The sequence below is a fragment of the Bactrocera tryoni genome, unplaced genomic scaffold, assembly GCF_016617805.1.
Source record: "Bactrocera tryoni isolate S06 unplaced genomic scaffold, CSIRO_BtryS06_freeze2 scaffold_190, whole genome shotgun sequence".
Taxonomy (NCBI): domain Eukaryota; kingdom Metazoa; phylum Arthropoda; class Insecta; order Diptera; family Tephritidae; genus Bactrocera; species Bactrocera tryoni.
In genome coordinates, this window is record NW_024395912.1 from 259,608 (window position 1) to 283,857 (window position 24,250).

Here is a 24,250-nt window from a genome sequence, read left to right on the forward strand (position 1 = left end):
CGCAGCAAGGAAAGAGCTAACAGTCGGCGAACCATTGTATATTTCTTTCATGCATAACCAAACCATAATTAGGACAACGCAATACAAGTGTCAATGGTGGTGTTGGTGGTAAGCGCTTGAAAAGTTACGACGAGCACGTAGGCTCGAATCCCAACAGAATTTATTTTTAATTGAATATGTCACCAACCAAAAATTGAAACATTGTTCTACAAAAACAACAACAGCATAAGCATGGCGACATTGTGTTGTTGGTAGAAAAGCCGAGCTGTGCCGAAAGAAACGAACAAACGATCGCGGCATTGTCACCGCTTCGCTTGCTGCTCGAACATCTTCGCTGACAAGTTTGCGTAGATTCATATTGAGCAAGGTTGCGCAACCTGAATCTATCGCAACCTTTTCCGAACTCGTATAAGAAGTATAACTTCAACAAAGCCATTAGGGGAGTATACGACTGTGATCAAATTAAAAGGTGAATTTTGTAATTCATAATTCGCGTGATTTTCGAATGTGTAAATTTTTTTCTTTTCTGTAAGTTGGTAGTACATCTATGCCAAATTTCACGTCAAAGTATTCATTAGTATTTGAGATATGCGACGTTTTGTGAATTCTTCGGTTTTTACTATGTCTGAATTTTTTGAACAAAGAAGTGCGATAATGCACCATCTCATACTGCATTGATCATTTCGCCATTTTCAACTAATATCGTGCCGCAACCACCGCATTCGCCTGATTTAATTTCGTATAACTTCTGGCTGAAGGAGAAGAAATGGACAAAATTCATCTTTCAATTTCATTACACTTTAGGAAAATAATACGTATAATGAATTTAATTAAAAAATGGGGTAATACATATACAAAGATCCACTCAAGGAGTTAGTATAAGTTCCACGGGAAATGAAGGCAGAAATTATTCGCATGGCTCATACCCAGGCTGGCAAGAAAAGCGCAGAATTACATAGAAAAATATTGGATGAAAAATAACAAAAGTTGTAAAGAACTGCTTTGTATGCATTTTAGGAGATGCAAAATTAGAAGAAATACCTTACAACTTTAAATATTTATCACTTGTTCCACGTTGGCCTAATGGAGTTGACGCATAAAAAGTACCAGAACTGTCATCAAAGCCACATATTCCTATTCATAACAGGTAATTAGGGGACTCATTCCGTTCATTAATTACATTTGTGACGCAATGTGATGCAATAATTTTTTTATCTCAACTTCAACATTAAATTCTGAGACCTTTCCTTGCTCACGATAACTGTTTTTCCTTTAAAATGTTACCATAGTAGGGTAAAAGTTAATATCAAGTTTTTTGTTATCAAAGCTTCTAATAAGTAGATACTGAAGTTTTATTAGATTTGCTTCGGTGATAAGTGATACTTCTTCACACATTTTCTAAGCACCAAAATTCAAAACTATAATATTATATATAGGCGTGAAAGTTTACACCGATATGTTGTGCCTAAATGAAAGTACGTATAAAACAAACAATTGATAAAAGTGAGAAAATGATAAAATTAAAGCCAAAGCTCAAATATGTATATCACAGAATACTGTTTTTATATCAGCTGAGCTTAGGAACCTTATAAGTAACAAGCGGAAGCTTCGGAAAATTTGGCAAACCAGTAGGTGTCCAATAGATAAAACAAGGTACAATACAGCATCAAACCAACTTAAAAAACGATAACATGACATAAGAAATGAAGCAACTGCAGAGTTTCTCAAAAGTCTGGATCCTAACGCGAAAGACTACGATAACAGCCTTTGGAGAGCTACCAAATTTTTAAAGCGACCTACATATTGTAATATTACCATACGTAATTATAACGGAGATTGGTGTAAAACTGCCATGGATATGGTTGAAGCATTTGCACAACATTTATACTCAACGTTTCAACCAAATTCAAATCTTGCACCTGAATATACTGAATTAATACAGTTCCTGGATGTACCTTGTCAAATGTGTCTTCCAATTCGTAAAATAACTGTTTCTGAAATTAAAGAAGAATTCGCCAAACTGAACCAAAAAAAATCACCAGTCTACGATAAAATTGACGGAAGAGTTACGAAAATACTCCCTCAAAAGAGTATTATATTTTTATGACTAATTTATAATGCAATTTTGAGGTTACATCACCTTCCTACACAATGGAAATGTGCGGAGGTTATAATGATTCCACAACCAAACAAACCCGAAAATATTTTGTCGTCCTACCGTCCTATTTGCTTGCTGGTGACATTCTCTAAAGTCTTTGAAAGAATGCTTATGAGTAGATTGTTACCAGTTTTCGATAAATGCAATATAATACCGGAACATCAGTTTGGGTTAAGGAGAGGTCATGGGACTCCAGAGCAAAGACATCGTATTGTGAATATAATTACAAATGGTTTCGAGAAAAAGCTGTATTCTGCGGCTGTATTACTTAATATACAACAAGCATTTGACCGGGTCTGCCATTCAGGCTTGTTATATAAACTGAAAAAACTACTTCCTGCTCCATTTTTTCTCTTATTGAAATCACATTTAAACAATGCCACTTTTATGTTCAAATGAAAGGAGAATCGTCCAAACTATACAGTATCCGTGCTGGTGTCCCACAGTGCAGTGTTCTGGGACCTGTCCTTTACACAATATTCACTGCTGATCTTCCTGTTGTCGGTGATATTCAAGTAGCCACTTACGCTGATGATACAGCTATAATTGCATCCAAAAATACTGCGGTAGAAGTAACTCAAGTTATTCAAAATGAAATAATAGAAATTGAGCGATGGCTTAAGAAATGGAAAATAAAGGTTAATGCTGAGAAATTGAAACACGTCACATTTGCTCTGAGAAGAGGAGACTGTCCGCATGTATTTTTGAATAAGACACAAATTCGACATAGTGATTCCGCAAATTATCTCGGACTCGATATAAATCGAAGAGTAACTTGGGAAGGCCACATTAAAAGCTTGAGCAAGACACTCAATATAAAAACAAAAAAAAAAAAATGAATTGGCTTCTTGGGCGAAAATCACAGCTCAGTTTGGAGAACAAAGTTCGACTTTATAAGGCTATCTGGAAGCCTGTGTGCATAGACTTAGAAAACATTAACAAACTTGATTCATTTGAGGACGAGACAGGGATCACAACTTTTTGTAAGCCTAAATCGATGTATAAAGAAAAACATACCACTCAAAAGGTCACTTACAGAAAAATTGTTTTAAAATAATAGACCAACATGTTATCACATAAAAACCACTGTGTTATATAACATACATATACCTTTATTATCAATACTCATTTCGATTTATGGGGATTAAACACGATTTTATATTGCAATTTAATTTATTATAACAGATAATTTTTAAGATATTTTCACTGCACAGTCCGCGTGTTTCTATTGTCTCATTTATCTCGGTTTTCGTAGCCCCTACGAATAGGATAGAACAAAAATGTATTTACCGTTAGTTTTATTGGTGTCTTATAAAATAGCTTTGATACAAACAGTGGTAAATTTCATACCTTAATTTTTTTATTTTTGGCCTATGAAATCGACCAGTGTGCAACTGTTCTTTCGACCTTTACAAAAACCAATGGTTATGCTTGCAACTGTACGTAAGTGGCTTGAAATGCCATCTCGCAGTTCCCTTACACAGAGTTACTGTTTCGCTTTCGGTTGCTATAGTGGCTTCTCGTATCTTGAATGTGTTTGTTGAAGCTAGTGCTTTGCTGAACAGAGGAGGTCGCGTATCTTCGCAACAACTCCCAAATGTAAATATCTTATTTGAAGACGATTTCCTGATTCAAGTTTATCAAAAAATACTAAACAGTACGTCTGAGCTCTATGGCTGCTTATACAATAAAAGACAAGCGTCTTACTTAATACACTAGTATTTATATGTTTACTTAACATATTGATTATTGTTGAGGGGCATATGGTGTGATACTGTTTGGTCTTTGTACCTAAACACCAAGAATGATAGAATACAAGATTACGACACTAGTTTACAGATAGTTTTTTTCGGTTTAGCTCTTAACAATTCTTCCAAAAACAAATACATTGTTCAACAATTTCGTGACGTAACAGTTTTGCGTTGAGAAGAACAAGCATAGAAATGCATACAAATTGTAAACAGAAAATTAAACACTTTTTGAAATTCCCAAAATAATATTAATTCATTCGTCTTTGCAGGAAAAATTTCAGTGGAATGTTTAGAATATTGTTGCGAGAAAATATGTATATAATTAGTTTTAGGCACATCCACAATAAATAGAGTAGCATGAGTGGAAATTGTTCAAATGAAGAAAACCAGTGTAAGTGTACTGTTGTATTTATTTAAATTTCTAAGCATAAATATATTAATTTTTAAAATGAAATGTGCAGTGGCTTGTTGTAATAATTATTATGCAATTAAAGGATCGAAAACGAGTTTTTTAAGTTTTCCGGCCAATTTAAAAGTTGCCAAAAAATGGGTGTTATTTTGCAAAAGAAATGATATATTTAATACTAAATTAATAATTTCACAATTCTTTTATCATAATTTCATACATCTGATACATCAGAACTTATAATATATGTATATATTTATATACAACACAAGAAACGTCTTCTTCATTTGAATCACAACTTAATAGACAATTTTATTATCAATAGGCCGATATATTTCTTTAGAAATGATTCAAATCTTTTCACTCAACAATATTCAATCGCTTCACTAAAACTTTTCATTAAAATCGAAAGAATTAATAATATTTTGCGAATTTACAAAAGGGTTTACTTTTCTATTTACATTTTGCAAGCCATTTGACAGTTTTTCACTCTTGTTCTTCTCAACACGGAACTATGACGTTTCGTAATGGCGGTCGTCGTAGTCTTGTATTCTATCATTCTTGCCTGAGTGATTGCATCTTTTGGGTGAGCGTTGTTGTTATGCGATGTGTAGCATGATGTCAAGGTTAGTGTTATAGATGTGGCAACCCCGAAGGATCATTACGGCGTTAATTTAATCTTCGGCGCAGCACTCCTAAAATACAACTCTACCTAACTCCTAAAGGCAACGCTATCATATGTTTTCAATCCTTTATTCCTTTTATTATTATATTCTTACTAGCTCTTAAGTTATAACGAATAAGAAATAAATTTCTTCTGCGATTGGACGTCAAGCATAACGCATCGTCTTCACTTGTTCCCACATAGATATTAACTCTCCCCTCCTTTAAAGAGAAGTCGTCCCTGACTGATTGATTAAGTGTTCCATCCCGTGATGTCTTAGTACAGCTTCGTACAGCATCTGGCTTTGTTGTCTTAATTTGTTAGATTGAATTTTAACATAGAGTGAATACAATTTGAAAATAGTGTAAATGATTAATATTATTATTATGCAAGTTACAATAATACTTAATATGCTTCGTACAGGATGTTCTTCGAATGGAATAACTAGTTTATGTAATTTTTGTATGTTATTAAATTCGTATTCATTGTCTGATTGGAGTAGTTATAATATTTTATTTTTTTTTTCATTTCCGTCAGCTTTAATGTATTTCTTTATTTGTTCCTCTTTATTCTTGTATATTTTTCCATCGATTGTTACAGATTCTATGATTTGTATAAGATTAGTTCCTGAAATGGTTTGATTGTTTATTACATGTTCTCCACTGAGTGATTTAATTCAATTATCGGTATGTTGTTTTCTTCTATTACATTACAGTGAGCTTCATTATTGCGTATTAAAGGTATTATACATTGGTCGGGCTTATTCTTTTTACAAAACTAACTTCACACGTACGCTTATGCTCTATCGTTCAGTCGTTGTCGAGCCAGCAACGAATTAACATCACGCCAGACTATAGCGCAAAACTAAATAAGCCCTGCGAGAAATATTTTATGATTCTAAATGGCTTTGGTGCCATGCAATGGTTTTTATGTTCCAAGCCTTCAAAAGGTAATAGGGAATATATCTTTAAAAGACGTTTTGTTAATTTGCATTATACTCTTAATTAATTATAAAATTTGCTTAATTTTAATTCCAATTTCTCACTGGGCTACTTTTTTTTCGTGCTCACCAACATAGTGACTGATCCTCTCATGCCGACCACTGTTGTGGTTTGTCATTACAATATGATATAATATTGTCTAGTTTAAGTTTACCGTGAGAGTATGACATGGATGTTACATCATATGTTTCACATTTTTCTTGTATTATTGGGTATTTATAAATTACTACAAATGTTTCAGCTACCTTACAGATATGTATTGTTGCATATTCTAGGATATCTATTATTGGTATATTGATTTGTTTTTTTTTCATAATTTCTTCAATTTCTTCTTTGATTTTAAAGTTTGCTTTGATTTTTTGATTTTAAAGTTTGCGGATTAAATTTACCTATTAGTTTCTCAAAGTTTGAATTTATCGTTCTTTGCTGGTTATTGTTTTCTATAATATCATTTAGTGCTGTTTTTATTTCTACTAGATCGTCATGACCTGGTACTCCTGTGATAAATTTTAATGCTGAACCTAGGAAGTCTATACTTCTGGTTCTTCGTTTGTGTAGCAACTGGCTTTTTAATATTTCTATCCTATTGATTAGGATATACTCCGTAGGATCTCTTTGTGTTGCTTCAAGCATTTCTTTAATTTTTTAATAGGGTTGTAGAATTGTTGTAAGGTTTGTTACATGGAACAAATAGTCTTCGTTTTCTGTTTCTGTCAGTATATATTTTTTGTCTTTAATGTCCGTTATTACTAGGCTAGGGTTGTCCCTATCAATATGAATGTTGTCATTGTTTTGAACATTTTGTCTAGTGTTATCTTTGTGTATAACCTTCCCCGTGGTTGTTAAGATTGTGTCCTAACGATTTTCCTTGATTATATATTTCACGTAGCGTTTTGTATATTTTTCGCGACGGCTTGATTTCTCGTAAATTATTTGTCCTGGAATATATGTATGTTTTATTTAATCGTTTTTTATTATTTTTTTATTATGATATTTTAAAATTGCTTCTTCTTTTATTTCAATTTTATCCTTTATTTCAGGATACTTACTTCGTTCAAAGAAACGTCTACCGGTTCCTTGTCCGTTACTGAATGTATCGTCCTGTTATATTCTTTTATAGCGTTAAATAATTTCTCTTCTGCAGTTGTGCCTGTGTCAGCTGCTAAGGCTCTAGATATTTCAAGTATTGTACTGTGCAAACGTTCAACTTGAGCGTTCGTTGTTGAATGGTTGTTTGCGGTAAGCGTGTGCTGTATTTCTACAAGAATGATAGAGTACAAGATTGCGCAGATGAGAGAAAAAACATTTTTCGTTCTGCGCGTCTACGTCACACGGCTTATAAATTTCGTGAAATAGCTTGAGTAGCAAGTAAATATAGCTTGTTAACAAGAATGTTAGAGTAGTAGAGTTTATAGCTGCCAAATTTTTTACTGCGCCGTGTGACCTAAGCAATTGTATGTTTAGTATAACGGACCTGCGCAACGCGTAATCTCTTTTCTATCATTCTTGGTATTTCTAGTCTGTTTAATATGGCTTTCGAGCCTACACCCGAAAAGATTAATTCGTTGTCGGTCATAAGTTCGGTACAGGTATTTAGAGTCTAATTTGCGAAAGAACGCATTAAGAAAGAAATCGTGTGTTGTTTATTTGGAATATGTTCATTTGTATGGATGTACCTGTTTTATGTGGTGTTGGTGTTTTTCCTATTAAATGTTTTTCTGGTCGTCGTTCATATTTATTTTCGTTACAAACTACGCAGTTTCGTACTGTGTTTTCAGTATTTTTTTTCTGTTAAGGCCAAAAACATGTCTGATATATGTATTTCTTTTAAATCAATTTTTGCATTTCTGTGTGCTCGTGAGTGCGTAAATTCTACTATATTTATTCTGTCTTGTTCCGCTGTAATGTCTTTTAATATGAGTTGCGCTAATACTTTGGGATAATTGACAAATATGTGTTTAATTTGTGGTTGAATTTTGTGCCAAAGTTCTAAATCAGAGTGAAATGCTGTCATAACCTTTGGTTTTAATACAGCTCTGATATTTTTCATTAAAAAGTCATTATCTTTAAAGGTGATAGTATATCTTTCATAGTTAGGAAATATAGTTTTTTTTCTAAATTATTTTCTGTTCTCTCTATGATGTGTATTTGATTTTTAAATGAGTTAAAAGGAGAATTTATATGCCTAATATTCCTATGTGCAGAGGTTTCTGCTGAGTGTTGGGATTCATTTGAACTGGTGGTACATTTTCTTGTCCTGGTTTATATTTGAGTGTTGCACCATATTCTTCTAGTAAGTTTTTCCATCGTTTTAATTTGGTATTCGGGTTTCATTCCGATATAGAAAAAATTAAGGACTGATGGTCTGTATAAATGGTTAAATTTTCTATGCCGTAAAGGTAGTTTCTTAACTTCTTTAGAGACCATACTATTGCTACCATTTCTTTCTCGTTTGTTGAATAATTCTGTTCTGTTGGACTTAATGTTCGTGATATAAATGCAATAGGATTTTTTCCTTGACTTAGTACTGCACCTATGGCATAATTACTAGCATCGGTGGTTAAGTCGAATCCTTTATTAAAATCTGGTTGATACAATTCTACCTGTTCTTTAAGACAGTTTTTTTTAATACTTATATAGCCTTTAGAGGTTTGCATATTTGTGCAAAATTTTTCGCGAATTTTCTATAATACGAGGCTAATCCTAAAAAGGATCTAAGTTCTTTTAAATTTGTTGGTGTCCTATATCTGTCTATGACTCCTATTTTTTTAGGATCTACCGTAATTCTTCCATTTTTTATTATATGACTTAAGAATTCTGTTTTTTGTTGAAAAAAATTGGATTTTTCTTCCGAAATTTTCATATTTGCTTTATGGAGTGTGTGTATAATATTGGTGATATCTCTCATATGTTCCTCTGGTGAGCTGGAATATATCAGGTCATCGTCAATATACACATATGCACATTTCCCGATGAAAGGCCTAAGTATATTGTAAACACATCTTTGAAAGGTGGAGGGTGCGTTTTTCAACCCGAATGGTAGTCTAAGGAATTCGTACTTAGCTCCATTTACTGAGAAGGCTGTTTTTTCGCGGTCCTCTTTTTTAATCATGATTTGATGGAATCCTGATTCTAAGTCAAGTGTGGTAAAATAACTTGCTTTCCCTAAATTCTGTAGTGTCATTTTGATATCAGGGATGTGGTACCTATCTGCTACTGTTTGTTTGTTTAACTTCTGGAAGTCTATGACCATTCTTCGCTTAGGCTTACCTTCCTCATCGTTTCCCTTTTTTGATACTGTCCATATTGGAGAATTGTATGGACTTTTGCTAGGCTGTATTATATTATTTTTCAATAGTTTTTCAATTTCTTTCTTTACGAAGTCGTGGTCCGAATACGGGTATGGGTATTGTCTAACCCACACAGGTTCTTTTGATTCTGTTCTAATTTCCGCTTCAATAGTTGTGGTGAAAGGTAAGTTCTTTCCACAGTAATTGTTTTTCATTAATTCTTTAATTTCATTTTCGTACGTTTTATTCCCTATCGTATAGTTTAATGTTTCTATTCTTGTTTTTGAGAAACTAATGGAGTAGTTAATCATGTTTATTTTTGCTTTAATTTTGTTTAGATTATCTTCCCCTAATATTATGTCAAAATCTTTTAATTTATCTATGTCTAGTAATTCAATTTCATGCCCTAATAAATTTATCTTTCTATTGTGAGTAAGAATGGAACATCCATGTAGTGTATTTGTTTTCGCTGTTTTGTTTAATAATACCTTCTTTGCATAAGGATAATCACTTCTAATATATCTACTTGTGGCACCAGTAACTAATAATATATGCACGGACTTACCATTTGGTGCGATTCTTCGTAATGTTAGAAGACCGTGGTGCTTTATAAAAAAACTAGCGGACCCCGCAGCCGGTGTCCCGCGTGAAATTATGTGTTTTAAAATGAAAAAAAAATTAAATTTATCATTTAATTTTTTTTTTTTCAATTTAACGCAACTTGATAAACAACATTTTTCGGTTTCTGTTAAGGCGTACAGAAAAGATGGTTTTCCAACTCATGAGCACGCCAAGGCCGTGTGAAAAACATAGCATTTCCAAATTTATGCCTCACACTATGCGACTATCTTTAGGTCCTGTTGATTGTCATCTCAAAAGCAATTTTCACTGGAAACGAAATACGTTTGAACTGAAATGGGAAATCGTTAGAACTCAAAGGAGTTCGTAGAATCAAGCATTCTGCCCCTTGTATTCGATAGGTGCGTCCCAATCAGTCGGGTTCCATTACACAGTTTCGGGGCATGATGATTGCGAAACATAATAACGACCGATCCTACTTTGAGACGCAAACGATGCGTGGCATACCAAGCCTGTCCAAAGAATTTAGAAATACCACTGTATAATTCACGGCGTCGTCTTCATTGTCAAGACGATCGATCGATTTGTATGAGCGCAAGTCTCCCGGAATTTGACTTTGAATCTTCCACTTTAAGTCAACAACATCACACACATTGGCAGCTAACATTGCGCGTGCACTTAAGGAATTGTAGTTACGATAATTTGGCCAATGTCCGAACATTTGCGATGAGTTCATCTTTCGTGAGTTGATAAAGGGAAGATGGAATTGATATCAAACCACCGGAAGTATCAACCGAAATTGTATCATTTCCAATTTTTAGCGAAGGCGATGTAAAATGTCTTCGGCAATGTCATTTTTGTTCGTATCCCTTAATTGACGCGGATTTGAAGGCTGATATGTCGAAATGATTATCGCGAAAAGTATGCGAACTTCATTTTCATTCCAGTGATTAACGTGTTCCAGTAATTGTAATTGCTGGCTTACTTCTCCAAAACTTGCACACACCGTACCCTTCACAGTAAGCAATGACTCAAATAAAGTTGAACCGCGTACATTAATCAATAGCAACCGAAGGTAGAAGCAATCGTCGTTTTTCGGGTGGATTGTGTAAATTCGTCCTAATGCATTAGTTGAGAACACATCTGGATGTCAATCTACTGGTTGGCCTTGCTTTCTGCGCAACTATTTCTTCGACGATGCATTCCATGTTTAATATCAGGGTATTTCCGAATATAACAATGTTCTCGCAAACGGATCACTGACACGGACGAAAGTTGAGTTTGTACTTACAAACGTATTTTATCGATTTCACCAAACTGCAATATTAAACATTGATATGAGTTTGAAAGTGAATTAGACAATAATGGTGAATATAGTACGATCCATGTGTTGTCAACTTCGATGTTCACTCTTGTAAGTTGATTGCTGAATGTTCTGTTATCTGGTGAGCGACGCCGATAGAGTTGATATCCATCATTTCCAGCTTGTGTTTCCGAAAGAAAAGCAGGTGGATAGTGTTTCATGCATTTATTGTCAGACATACAAACCGAAAAGATGAACCATATTGGTTTCCACCACTTCGAATAATACTGGATCTTTCTCTACATCAGGAATTTCCGCAGAAATGATTTCATCAATTTGATCTGGTGTAACCATCATCAAAGAAGAATGCAGAAAACCTCTCTTTTGCCACTCAACAAAGTACATCGAGCATCCAACAGCACCACATATACATACGTTGCTTCAAGATAAAGTCAATCAAACATCGTAACTGTTGTTTGAAAAGTCATGCTGTGACATCGTGATGATCGCTTGCTGATTGACCGCGATCCATAATTCCGCAAGTTTGTCACCGCATCCTGGAAGTACTTCTTGCCTTGCCTTGCCTTGGGCCGCCATACGTTGATGGCAAAAAAAAAACGCCGACCGATATTAGGGTGATCTCTTCGTGGCTTCGTAACAAATTTCAATCTGCAATTGACCTCTTTGTGTGAAACACACATAAAGTGTTCACTGAATAATTTTCAAAAATTTTTCTTTTGAATAGCCGGAATAAAAAAGCAAGCGACCGAAATTGAACGATTCAACTAATTTACAAATCAAAATATTGAAAAACAAAGCAAACAAAAATTGAAAAAAAATTTGTATGTAAAAAGTTACTTTTTGGAATTATCCAATTTTCCGACTTTTCTTCATAAAAAGTATAAGATATTTTTATTTCTAAACCTCCCAACGAACAACCTCTGAAAATTTCATAAAGATTGGTTAAGCCGTTCTCTTAGCGTTACTAACAAACAAACATTCATTCGTTTGTATGGGGAAAAGAAAAGGGCTGTTTTTAGGGGTTTTCCGGCAATTATTCGAATTTTTCTCTCCGTAAAAACCATCCTTGAACTTCAACGAACATTTATAAAAAAGTTAAAGTTATGAGCGTACATACAGTTTGGCGATTCATGCATTTTCATTAATGTTTAAAATGAAAAAAGTTGTTGTAGTGACATAACTACAATAGTTGGACATATGCTACCGCGGAGTTTTTTGTAGATATTATGATGTTCTTCAATATTGTTGTACATTATTTTGTTCTATCGCTAATAGTTTCGGCAGCGCATTCGACGTAAGACATTTTAAGACTCATTTTTCTACACCTTCGGTTAAATTGTTCAAAATTTACCAAGGATCGTTAATGTAGCATTCTATTGGTGAAAGAATTTTTTAAATCGCCCCAGTACTTTGTGAGCCTATTCATTACAAACATACAAAAATAGGTACAAATCTTTCCTCTTTATAATATTAGTATAGATGAGTCTGCTCTTGTTCTTCTTCATTACTAGCTGGCTTGTTGCATAGTGAATCTACTTCAGTGGTCGGCATTTCATAGCAAAATTTTGCAAACTAACTTCACACGTACGCTTACGCTCCATCGTTCAAGTGGTAAACACAATGACTGCGACAGACTGCAGCAGCACGACAGTGAACTGAAAATGGCGTTGTGCATCTTACCACATGAACATTCGTAAGAAGGCAGCAACATAACAATGGCCGGCATGTACACAAGACAACACAGCTGTCCATTTTGCATGTACACAATTTCGTTGTGGCCATACTAATACCTTTCACTTCAATGGATTTTTAATGTTTTGTTCAAATGAAATTTTTTGTGCAAAAAATAAGTAAATAGGTAAATATTTTTGCTTTAAATTATCAATTGTTATTACAAATGATATAATAGAGCTATAATATAGCTATTTTATGCTTTTATTGGTAAAATAACGTCAAGTTTGTAAGAGCTGTGAATAATTTTACATATTACATATTAGTGGCATCACCGTCTACCTCCTCTTTCTATCTTCCATTCTACTGTCAACTCTACTGTCGTCCTACTGTCGTTGGCAAAAATAGGAGGATATTGAAGTTAGCGAGAACGACAACTGTCGGCCTGCAGTCGTGTAGTCGTGCAGCTGTCAAAATAACACTGCCCATAAGAACGTGTGTATTTTATATTTGACAGCTGTAGTTTGCAGTCTGTCGCTCTCTATGTGTTCAGCGCTTCAGTCGTTGTCGAGCCAGCAACGAATTAACATCACGCAAGACTATAGCGCAAAACCAAATATGCCCTGCGAGAAATATTTTATGATTCTAAATGGCTTCGGTACCATGCAATGCCTTTTATGTTCCAAGTCTTTTAAAGATAATAGGGAATATATCTATTAAAATACGTTTTGTTAATTTTCAATATCCTCTTAATTAATTATAAAATTTGCTTGATTTTAATTCCAATTTATCACTGGGCTACTTTTTTTTCGTGCTCACCAACACAGTGGCAGATCCTCTCATGCCGACCACTGATCTACTTCTTCGATGCCTTCGTTGCCGTTCATTAGATTTACTCTCTCTCTCTCTTTCCATGTTCTTCAGAGTATGAATCACGTGCTCGCTTCATGAATGTGTTTATGCGTTGCCTGTTGATTATGCCAGGGGCCTATTTCACTAAATTACAAGTTCACAATTACAAGTGTTTTTGCATGTGAAATTGTGAACTTGTGAATCATTGTGTTTCATAAAAATACAAATACAAGTTTGTAGCTACAAGTGAATTCTACAAGTCACAAGTCTACAAATGATACTTTTACAAGTGATCTTGTTTCACTAAACAAAATTTGCACTTGTACACTTGTAGAATTGTAGAAAAAAACCTTAGGGTCGACGGAGACCCTAAGAAAAAAATTTACAAGATACAAGTGAATGATAAATTGATTTAGATTTTGATTTATAACAAATTGTTCTTAAAAATTAGTTCAAATGAACACAAAATCAAACATATTTAATATTTTATGACACACATTAATCGAATCGCATTGTTAGTTTATTACAAATTATCGATAAGCGGCAACATAACTAATCAAATATTATAAATAAATGAACACGTGTGCAAGTGAAACATATATTATATTAAGAAGCTCATATTTTTTGTGAGTGTGCAAAATGAACTTATTATACGATTTTAATGATGAAAGCGATAATGAAATCTCATTAAAAAGGAGAAGACTATTTATGCCACGTCTGGAATATAAATTCCTGAAATCCACGTTGGAGTATAATGAGCGTTTTAGGCTAAAACGTGAAAAATTTGTTTTGTTGTTAAATTTGTTGTGTCCAATACTGGAGAGGAAGACAAGTAGAAGCCATTCTCTAACGGTGCAACAGCAGCTGCTGATTACGTTACGCTGGCTAGGAACAGGAACCACATACCATGCAATAGGTGACTTGCATGGTGTGAGCAAAGCCACTGTGTGCAGATTGGTAAAAAGCGTAGTTACTGCAATAAATACCGCCTTGTTTGCAACGTATGTAAGATGGCCAGAAAATATGGATCAAGTGGTTACTAAATTCTACGCCATCAGAGGCATGCCGTTAGCTTGCGGCTGTTTGGACGGCACTTTAAATAAATTAGATGCACCCAAAGAGCATGAAGAAGCTTATGTTGATAGGCAAGGTAATCACTCCATTTCGTGTATGGTGGTTTGCGGACCCGATCTCCAGTTCTATTACTCCTATGCAAATTGGTCTGAGAGTACTCACGACTCTCCCGTCTTGCGGAATAGTTGTTTGTTCCGCAGGATGGAAAACGGCTGGCGTCCAATTCAGAATGGAATCATTCTAGGTGATTCAGCATATCCGCTGAAAGATTGGCTGATTCCTCCACTATCTAATAATAGAAGATTCCTCAATGCCCATAAATCAACCAGAAGAGTTGTGGAAAATGCAATTGGTATTTTAAAGGAAAAATTTCCCATTTTAAATTATTTGCGGGTGAGCCCAGAAATGGCCAGCGATGTCTTTACTTGTGCGGTCACACTTTGCAAATTTTTCACGCACTGAAGAAGATGAAAACTAGACAATTACTAACCTTAGTGACTCCGATAATGTAGAAGAAGACAGCCAAACCATAACAGACATTAGAGGTCAAGCTAGGCTACAAACTATTTTAAATTATTTTAATTAATTTACAAATAAGAAAAATATTAATAAAAAAAGTATAAAGAACAAAAAGTTGTAACTAAAAAAATAAGGGGGTGTACGCCCCCTTACGGCGCATACATTTTTGCTCCAAAATTTTAATCTGTAGAGCTTTATTTTTCAAGTGAAGTTTTCGATCTGGCACTCCACCTTTTCATCCATCTTCAATTTTTTAATTTCTGCTTCCCCGTGGGCAGAAGAACCATTTTCCATACATCGCTCTAAATTAAAAAAAAAAATAGGACAAATTTTATATATAATTTAATGGTACTCACTTCTTTTTCGGGAGCTCTCAGGCATAGACACTTATTTTTCTTCCTTCTTGGTAGCAGTCACTTCCGTAATTACCAACGGTGAGTTACTGTCATTGCTTTCATTTAATGTGATGCCAATCAAATCTTGCAATGACATATCCTCACCATCATTCTCTTAGGGCCGAATACCATCGCAGGTTGGTGACTCCTTCCCAATCACTTCTAAGACCAGGGTATCCAACTGGGATAATTTACAGCCCCTGCCTCCAGCCGCCCCTGTGTTTCTGGAAAATTGCTTTATAAATTTTTAACACTTTTTTTAAGTAAACTCACCAGTGTCGCCCGTTTGATGTTTGCCCAAAAAACATCACGTACGTATTTGGCGTATTTTGCACTTGAAACCAGTCCAAGTGCAACACACCTAATACGCATGTTCTCCCACTCTTCCATTTTCATCACTTTGGTAAATTTATCGCTAAACTTACCAAAGAGAATGTCTTTGGCAGCGAAGATCTCCCGCACTACACTAATTTTTTTATGTTCATTTACCATTTTTACAAATAAACAATTTTTAACTTTTTTATAAACACAACAAGTGGGCAAACAACATTAAACACACACAACATGTGTTTTGATTGATTAGGGATGTGATAACAATCAAAACAAATTATCGATATACATATATTTACACATACGTATGTTTAATTTATCAAAATAACTTTATAAAAATATTTTATTTTATTTAAAAATTCACAAGTATACAAGAACTTGTAATTGTAGAAATTGTAGTTTACAAGTGCAGAAAACTACAAGTGTTGTCAAAATTTTAATGAAACGCAATTTATCAACACTTGTGAAAATTAAACTTGTGATTTTAACTTGTAAACTTGTAGAATTGTAGTTTAGTGAAATAGGCCCCAGGTCGCTGTTGCTGTGTGATTCTTTGTTGATTTGCTTGTTGCTGGGCGTTGACTGGTTGAACCGGTTGTTGATGATGACGTGTGTGTCTGCGGAATTGAGCTTATGATGGGTCCATTTCCATTTGTTCGACTCGTTGTTGTGCTGGTTGATGCGTGTTGAATATAATATAATATAATACCCAACGATTACCCTCCTCCCGCCCAACCGACGCGAGGGGCGCAATCCGCGAACGAGCGGAATTAGCCGAGTCATAAAAGGCAAGAGAGTTTTAAGCGTTGCGATCTTAAGATGCTCAGCTACAGAAACAAAAATTTCAACAGTCGAAATTAAGAATTAGATTAAAGTTTACAAATTTTAAATGTTACTTGTTAAGAGTAGATAAAATAATTTTTTTAATGGTAAAGAGTGAGTCTGTTAGATCAAATGTGCTGGAATGAAAATTGAAATCATGACATATACGGCGGAACGGTTCGTTTAACTCAAAATTTGTTCTAAAAAATTTTAAAAGTAAGGGTCTAAACTGCCTGGTAGGGCGAGCGGGAACGTTAAAATTAATATCAGATAAGAGAGATGGGCTACAGACTGAGCCATTCATGAGTTTTACAAGAAATATTATACCAAGCATCTCCCTACGACTAGCGAGTGTCGGGAGATTTATAAGTTTTAAACGGTTAATGTAAGGGGGAAGATTTAAACTGGAATCCCAATGCAAATGATTTAAGGCAAAAAGTAAAAATTGTTTTTGAATGGACTCTAACTTATCCGAATGGACTTGGTAATAAGTGTTCCAAACCACAGAAGCATACTCCAATATAGGCCTCACCAGAGATGTAAAAAGAATTTTTGTGGTAAGCGGATCTCTAAATTCTTTAGACCAACGTTTAACAAAATTAAGAGCGCCTTTAGCTTTAAAAACCGTGGAAGTTGCGTGAAGATTAAAATTGAGTTTGGGGTTCATAGTTACTCCCAGATCAACAAAACTGCATACTTGCTCCAACCTAAAGTTTTGTATTGCGTATGAGGTAGGGTTTAAAACTCTACGTGAAAAGCACATCGTTTTACATTTTTTAAGGTTCAATGGCATGTCATTTCTATCACACCAAGAAACTAGGTTGTTTAAGTCTGTTCGCAGCTGACATCTTTCGCTGCTTGAAGTATACGTTTTAAAAAGTTTTACATCGTCAGCATATAATAAAACTTTTGAAAACTTAACAACAGATGATATGTCGTTAATAAATAACAAGAACAGAATTGGACCAAGATGGCTACCTTGAGGAACGCCTGAAGGAACATTGATTATGTCAGAAAAAGTATCTTTAAATATGACTTGTTGAATTCTATTACTAAGGCAACATTTAACCCATTTTAGAAGTATTGGTTGAAAACCAAGAAGATCAAGTTTATTCAAAAGAATTGAATGGCTTACTTCATGAAAAACTTTACTAAAATCTGTGTATATAACATCAGTATTCTTATTCTCCCTAAAGCCCGTTGATACATGTGATACAAATTCAAGCAAATTAGTTATGGTAGATTTCCCTTTACGAAAACCGTGCTGAGAACAAGAAATTAGTGGAGAGATCAGGAAGGTTATGTCGTCTGTTATAATTGCATCAAAAAGTTGAGGTATTGCAGACAACTTTGCTATTCCCCTATAGTTTTCAATAGATGACCTAAAACCACTCTTATGCAAAGGAATTATAAATGACTTTTTCCATATGGACGGAAAAAAGCCTTGCATAAGAGATGAATTAAATAGTTTTGTTAGGGGTTGGTATATATATTTGGCACATTTCTTAAGAAAGCATGAGGGAATCATATCTGGGCCACAATTGTATGATTGTTCTAACATATTTAACTGATTTAAGACGTTTGCTTCTGAAACTTTAGGTGCATTAATGACAGAAATCGGACATAACTTGTGCTGATGCGGAACATTTTGTGGAGATTTTGGAGAGTAATTGGAGAATTCAGCGAACATATTAGAAATGGTGTGATTGTCACTAGACATACTAGACTTATATTTCATAGCGGACGGAAAATTAGAAATCCTGCGTTTGGAGTTGACGAAACCATAAAACAATTTTGGATTACGTATAATTGTATTTTTTACTTTATTTATATAATTACTATAATATATTTTGTTAAGTTCAGCAAATTGTCGACGCAATTTAAAATATTTTAAATAGTTAGCAACTAAACCAGTTTTTTTAAAAACTTTAAAAGCACGAGATGTTCTATTTTTTAATTTACATAATTCTTTCGAAAACCATAAATTAGAACTAATTTTTTGAGTAACAACATACTTCGGAACATATTTTTCAAATAAGTTTACAATAGTTTTATTAAAGTGGGAAGCACTAAATTCAATATTGCCACTGTAATCTGGCCAAGTTATTTTAGAAAGTTCGTAATTAATCTTCTTAAAATTAGCTTTCGCAAAGTTGAACCGAAAACAAAGGTCTTGTGTATTATTATAAGCAAAGTTGGCTATGATTTCGATGTTAATTTCCAAAGCAGGATGATACGTGTCCTCTGGCCGAACCAAAGGATCACATCGGACAACAGAGAACATTGAAGCGTTATCGACGTAAACTAGATCTAAGAGCTTACCAAACTCGTTTGAAATTAAATTAATTTAGTTAAGACTCAACTCCGACATTTCATCTCAGAACTCGTTAAAAAATGAACGAGTACTAATAGGGATGGTGTGATCATCACTAGATTTCCATGATACGCACGGAAAGTTGAAATCTCCCAAAACAATCATGGAATCAGTATCATTAACCATTGTGAAAACATTACTTATTAAGAAGCATGCTCAGATAGGTCCGAGTGAGGCGGTATATAAGACAATGTTAAGTAGATATGGCCACTATTAGCGCAAATACGAATACACTTAAATTCAATGAAGTCTGCATGCGGAACATCGACTTCTTCAGATGGAAATGAAGAGTGAACACCAAGATTTCGAATTCGCTGTTGAATATTTCGTTATCAAAAATGTGGGGCTTTAGCCAATGAATGCTATTTAGATACAAATCAGTAAGTTTTGTATTAAGCCCTCTAACATTTTGATAATAAATAATCAGCGAATTATTGTTAATTAGTTTTTTGTATCAACGGGGTTTCGTGGCATTTTAGTGATAACTACAGAGGCTTATTACGTTTGTGCTCGAATTCGCGCACAAAGACAACAGATGGCCAGAATGAGTTGTCAAGTATCAATTGAAAATTATCAGCGGACACGTCGATCTTAAACGAGGAAATATCCCTGTTGTAAATTAAATTATTATTTTATTAAATTTACGAATGTCTGTATCTACCGTTTTTAATTTCGACGAGATGTAACTGTTTATATCCTCGACTGTGGTATCCGCAGCAAGTCTCGAGATAAAAATAGCTTTTTTCCGCGGTATTACCACTAAGTTTTTAGTAGCTGACTTGGAGGTATTTGGAGGCGAATCTTGAGAAGTTTTCCGCTTACCGTATTCAGTAACAGTTTTCTCTGTGTCTTGAGCAGTCGGAACCTTCTCTCCTTGAGGACGAGGTGATGCAAGATTTATGAGGTCAATAGCGAGTGGGGGTATTCCTTTTAAGGAAGATACAGTGGTATCTTCATCAGACGGACGTTTTCGTTTAGGTTTTGGATTCTCATCCCGAGTATTTAGGCATTGAAATGATTGAAACAGCGTTTCATAACGCCTAAATTTTTCAGCAAGGGTTTCAAGCTCTCGAATGGATGGTTTGTACTTTTTTGGTACAGTTGTATTCATTCGTGGGATGTATTCCAGCTGTTGTTACTGTGAATCGTTCTGCATGGTTCTTGCTATCCCATAGGCTTCGGTGATATTTCGACATCCTCGAGAATAAAGAGCGTTTTTCGTAGTTAAGCTCCTGAGTCCTGTAATGAATGTGCGGACTGCTTTTGATTGTACCTCCTTGCTTAGAGCTTGAGCAACGTATTCATTTTTTTGTGTCATTTCGATTTTTGATAAGACTATATTTAGTGAATGATTTAGTCTATCATAGTACACATGTAACGGTTGATTTTCTTGTCTGATCTTCACCATTTCTTCTTCTAAGACATAGAGTGGCATTTGATCGGCGTAGGAGTCGTCCAATCTTTCTATGATGGCATCAAACTTTTGTTTGGTATTGTTGTTGATTAAAATTTGTGCTGCTCTTCCGGTGATTTTGCTTCTAACCATTATTAGAGCTTCAGCGTATATATTCTGTCCTTGGAATTTGGAAATGTTTTGCATTAATGTACATACCATTTTCCTCCAGTTCCGATAGTCGTGATAATCTCCATTAAATATAGGCAATGTTTTGAATATATTTAAGTCAACTTCCTTTGGGTTGTTGTAGGTGAATAGTTGATCTTGATATTCATGGATTGCTCCAGTTCCTTGGGTAGCTTCCATCTGGGCAAGCCTTCTCTGGAGGTCCTGAATTATTTCGTTAAGAGCATTTATCTCTGGTTGATTCATTGATTGATTGAATTTAATTTATTATTTCACTAATTTTAATTTATATGGAATTTATATTCCTTGTTGATTTATGGGACTATATCCTAGTTTGAATTGACTACACTTTGAAGGATTTTGTTTTGAATCCTTTTTGACGCGTAGCCCCACGTTGGGCACCAATTAATATTTCCTGATTCAAGTTTATCAAAAAATATATATTTTAGTTCTGTACTCATACGAATGTTAGTATTAGAACGTTCCTTTATTTAATATACTTAAACAGTACCGTCTGAGCTCTTAGTGACAGTAAGTAAGTAGTAAAAGACAAGCGTCTTACTTAATACACTAGTATTTATATGTTTACTTTCTTCTTCTTAATTGGCGTAGACACCGCTTACGCGATTATAACCGAGTTAACAACAGCGCGCCAGTCGTTTCTTCTTTTCGCTACGTGGCGCCAATTGGATATTCCAAGCGAAGCTAGGTCCTTCTCCACTTGGTCCTTCCAACGGAGTGGAGATCTTCCTCTTCCTCTGCTTCCCCCGGCGGGTACTGCGTCGAATACTTTCAGAGCTGGAGTGTTTTCGTCCATCCGGACAACATGACCTAGCCAGCGTAGCCGCTGTCTTTTAATTCGCTGAACTATGTCGATGTCGTCGTATATCTCGTACAGCTCATCGTTCCATCGAATGCGGTATTCGCCGTGGCTAACGCGCAAAGGACCATAAATCTTTCGCAGAACTTTTCTCTCGAAAACTCGCAACGTCGACTCATCCGTTGTTGACATCGTCCAAGACTCTGCAGCATACAGCAGGACGGGAATTATGAGTGACTGGATAAATGAGTTAAGTTCCCGCCCTCATACACCACTACACCACACAACACACCACTCACAAAGCAACACTGGCACACTCACCACACTTGGAGACAACACTCATCGATTGGAAGCAGAAGTCTACACCTACACACACACTAATACACGCCGTACATCAACCCACACACTCCACAGCCCAACGAGCAAAAACCCTCGTCCTGGAAGAGGCCGTTTTTTTCGACAACGATTTTCGAGCAATAAACATCGGCGGACGATTTTACATGTTTTTTTTGGTTTTTTCGGCACGCATCTCAACGTTTCTTTTTCTTTCATCATCTTCGGCGCCCAGCTCAACCATCGTTCCGACATTGGGAGATCCTCTACGCGCAGCAGCTGAACCAACGCATCAACTCCGAGTGTGCTTTAATATAATTTGATAAATACATATATGTATACTTCCACTGGTACCCGACCAGGGAGTCCACTAATTTGAATATTGTTATATACATTGTTACGCCTCCACTGGTATCCGACCAGGGAGATTTTCATTACAACCTTTCCGCATTTTCCAATAAAATTGTCATCTTGAAGTGAACAAAAAAAAAATTATTATATATATTGCGTCCTAAAAGGAGTGGATATTAAAAATAAGTGGTAAGTTATCTAGTAACTATAGAGTTTGGTTTTTGTTTGTCGAGAGAGGACTTTGCTTCTCAATTGCCTACTCAGTCCGAAGTAGCACCTGTTGGCAAGAGTTATCCTGCGTTGGATTTCTAGGCTGACATTGTTGGTGGTGTTTACGCTGGTTCCAAGATAGACGAAATTATATACAACTTCAAAGTTATGACTGTCAACAGTGACGTGAGTGCCAAGTCGCGAGCGCGACGACTGTTTGTTTGATGACAGGAGATATTTCGTCTTGCCCTCGTTCACTGCCAGACCCATTTGTTTTGCTTCCTTGTCCAGTCTGGAGAAAGCAGAACTAACGCCGCGGGTGTTAAGGCCCATATGTTTACTTTACATATAGATTATTGTTGAGTGGCATATGGTGTGTTATTGTTTGGACTTTGTACCTAAACACGTGGTTACTGCGTGATTGCATCCTTTGGGTGAGCGTTGTTGCTAAGCGATGTGTAGCATGATGTCAAGGTTAGTGTTATAGATATTAACTCTGACGGGAATTAAATATATAGGGGTTTCACATACTCTCATAAAGTTCCCTTAAATCCGGGGATCCATGCAAGTTTCAGGAAAATAAAATGTTCAGTTACACGAGAACTTAACGCTTCCTTACTTGTTCTATTTGCCATTTACAAAACTTATTTGAAAAACACAAATCGATTTTTAAAGCTTTAGACAGTTATTCTAGACAAAGGATTTGGAAAATTATGCAAAACTCTACATATTTACTGAAAAAAATGTTTATTGTTCAAAATGGACTTGATACATATAAGTTACTTTCGACAAGAGCTTTACATGCTAAGAAAGTTTTACCAACAACTTCAAGTTATGACTATAAATATCAGTTGATATGTATATTTAATGGGGAATCATTTGAAAATGTAAATACGATTTTACTAGTGGGGACAAGAGCGTCGGAAGGGTCTTGCTTGCATGAGCATTCAGAAAAACATAGTACATTTAACAGAAAATAAAATCCTCTAAGAAATTTTTAAACCGCTTCAAATATTTTAAAAGGATTGGTGGTTTAAAAATATCGGCAGGAGTACATTATTGCTTGTTCTCTTATAAATTTCGGATATTCTCTGTTTGTTTTACCTTGGGAACATTTTCCTTATTAATATATTTTTTAGAAAGGCTAAAAGATTTTAAAAGATCAATTCGTAAAGTTTAACAACATCGAAAATAGTTCGTATTCCATTGACTTCATATAAATCCGATATTCTCCTTTTAAAAGTTGTAATTATACAATATTGTATATTATTGCTTTACCTTGGGGATATTTTCTTATTAATTGCAATTCATAAATAAATGGAAATAAAAGTCGTCAACTGCTAGGTTTATAAGTCACAGTGTATAAACACAATAAAGCCATGTTACCCATGCTTATTTAGGATACGTTATTTTCACATGAAAGGCTCAATAAATGTGTTACGCTAATACTTTCAGGAACTGAAAAGCGTTTGTTATTTGAAAATATATTTTATTTTATTTGTTTTTATATATTTATATATCATAACTATAGATACATATTTCCAATTTTCAGTCTGATCAAAATTTTTTGGAAGCTTCCTTTAATTATTCGTTAGAGGAAAACATGGATCTACAGTACAAAGGAACTACCTACTTTAAACAGGATCTTTCTAATGAAGAAAAAACTTTCGATATAAAAATAGAAATGATTAATCAAACCGATATGATCAAGGTGAGTTGCATAAATTCGAATGTTATATAGTAA

At 34.9% G+C, this 24,250-nt stretch overlaps 1 protein-coding gene across 1 annotated transcript in view; it reads left to right on the forward strand.

Moving 5' to 3' along the window:
• LOC120780145 overlaps positions 1 to 24,250 on the forward strand; it is a 301,454-nt gene that overhangs the window by 190,913 nt on the left and 86,291 nt on the right. Inside the window, exon 13 of the mRNA XM_040112431.1 lies at positions 24,059 to 24,217. Within this exon, the coding sequence (XP_039968365.1) occupies positions 24,059 to 24,217 (159 nt within the window). The remainder of the gene's footprint in view (positions 1 to 24,058; positions 24,218 to 24,250) is intronic.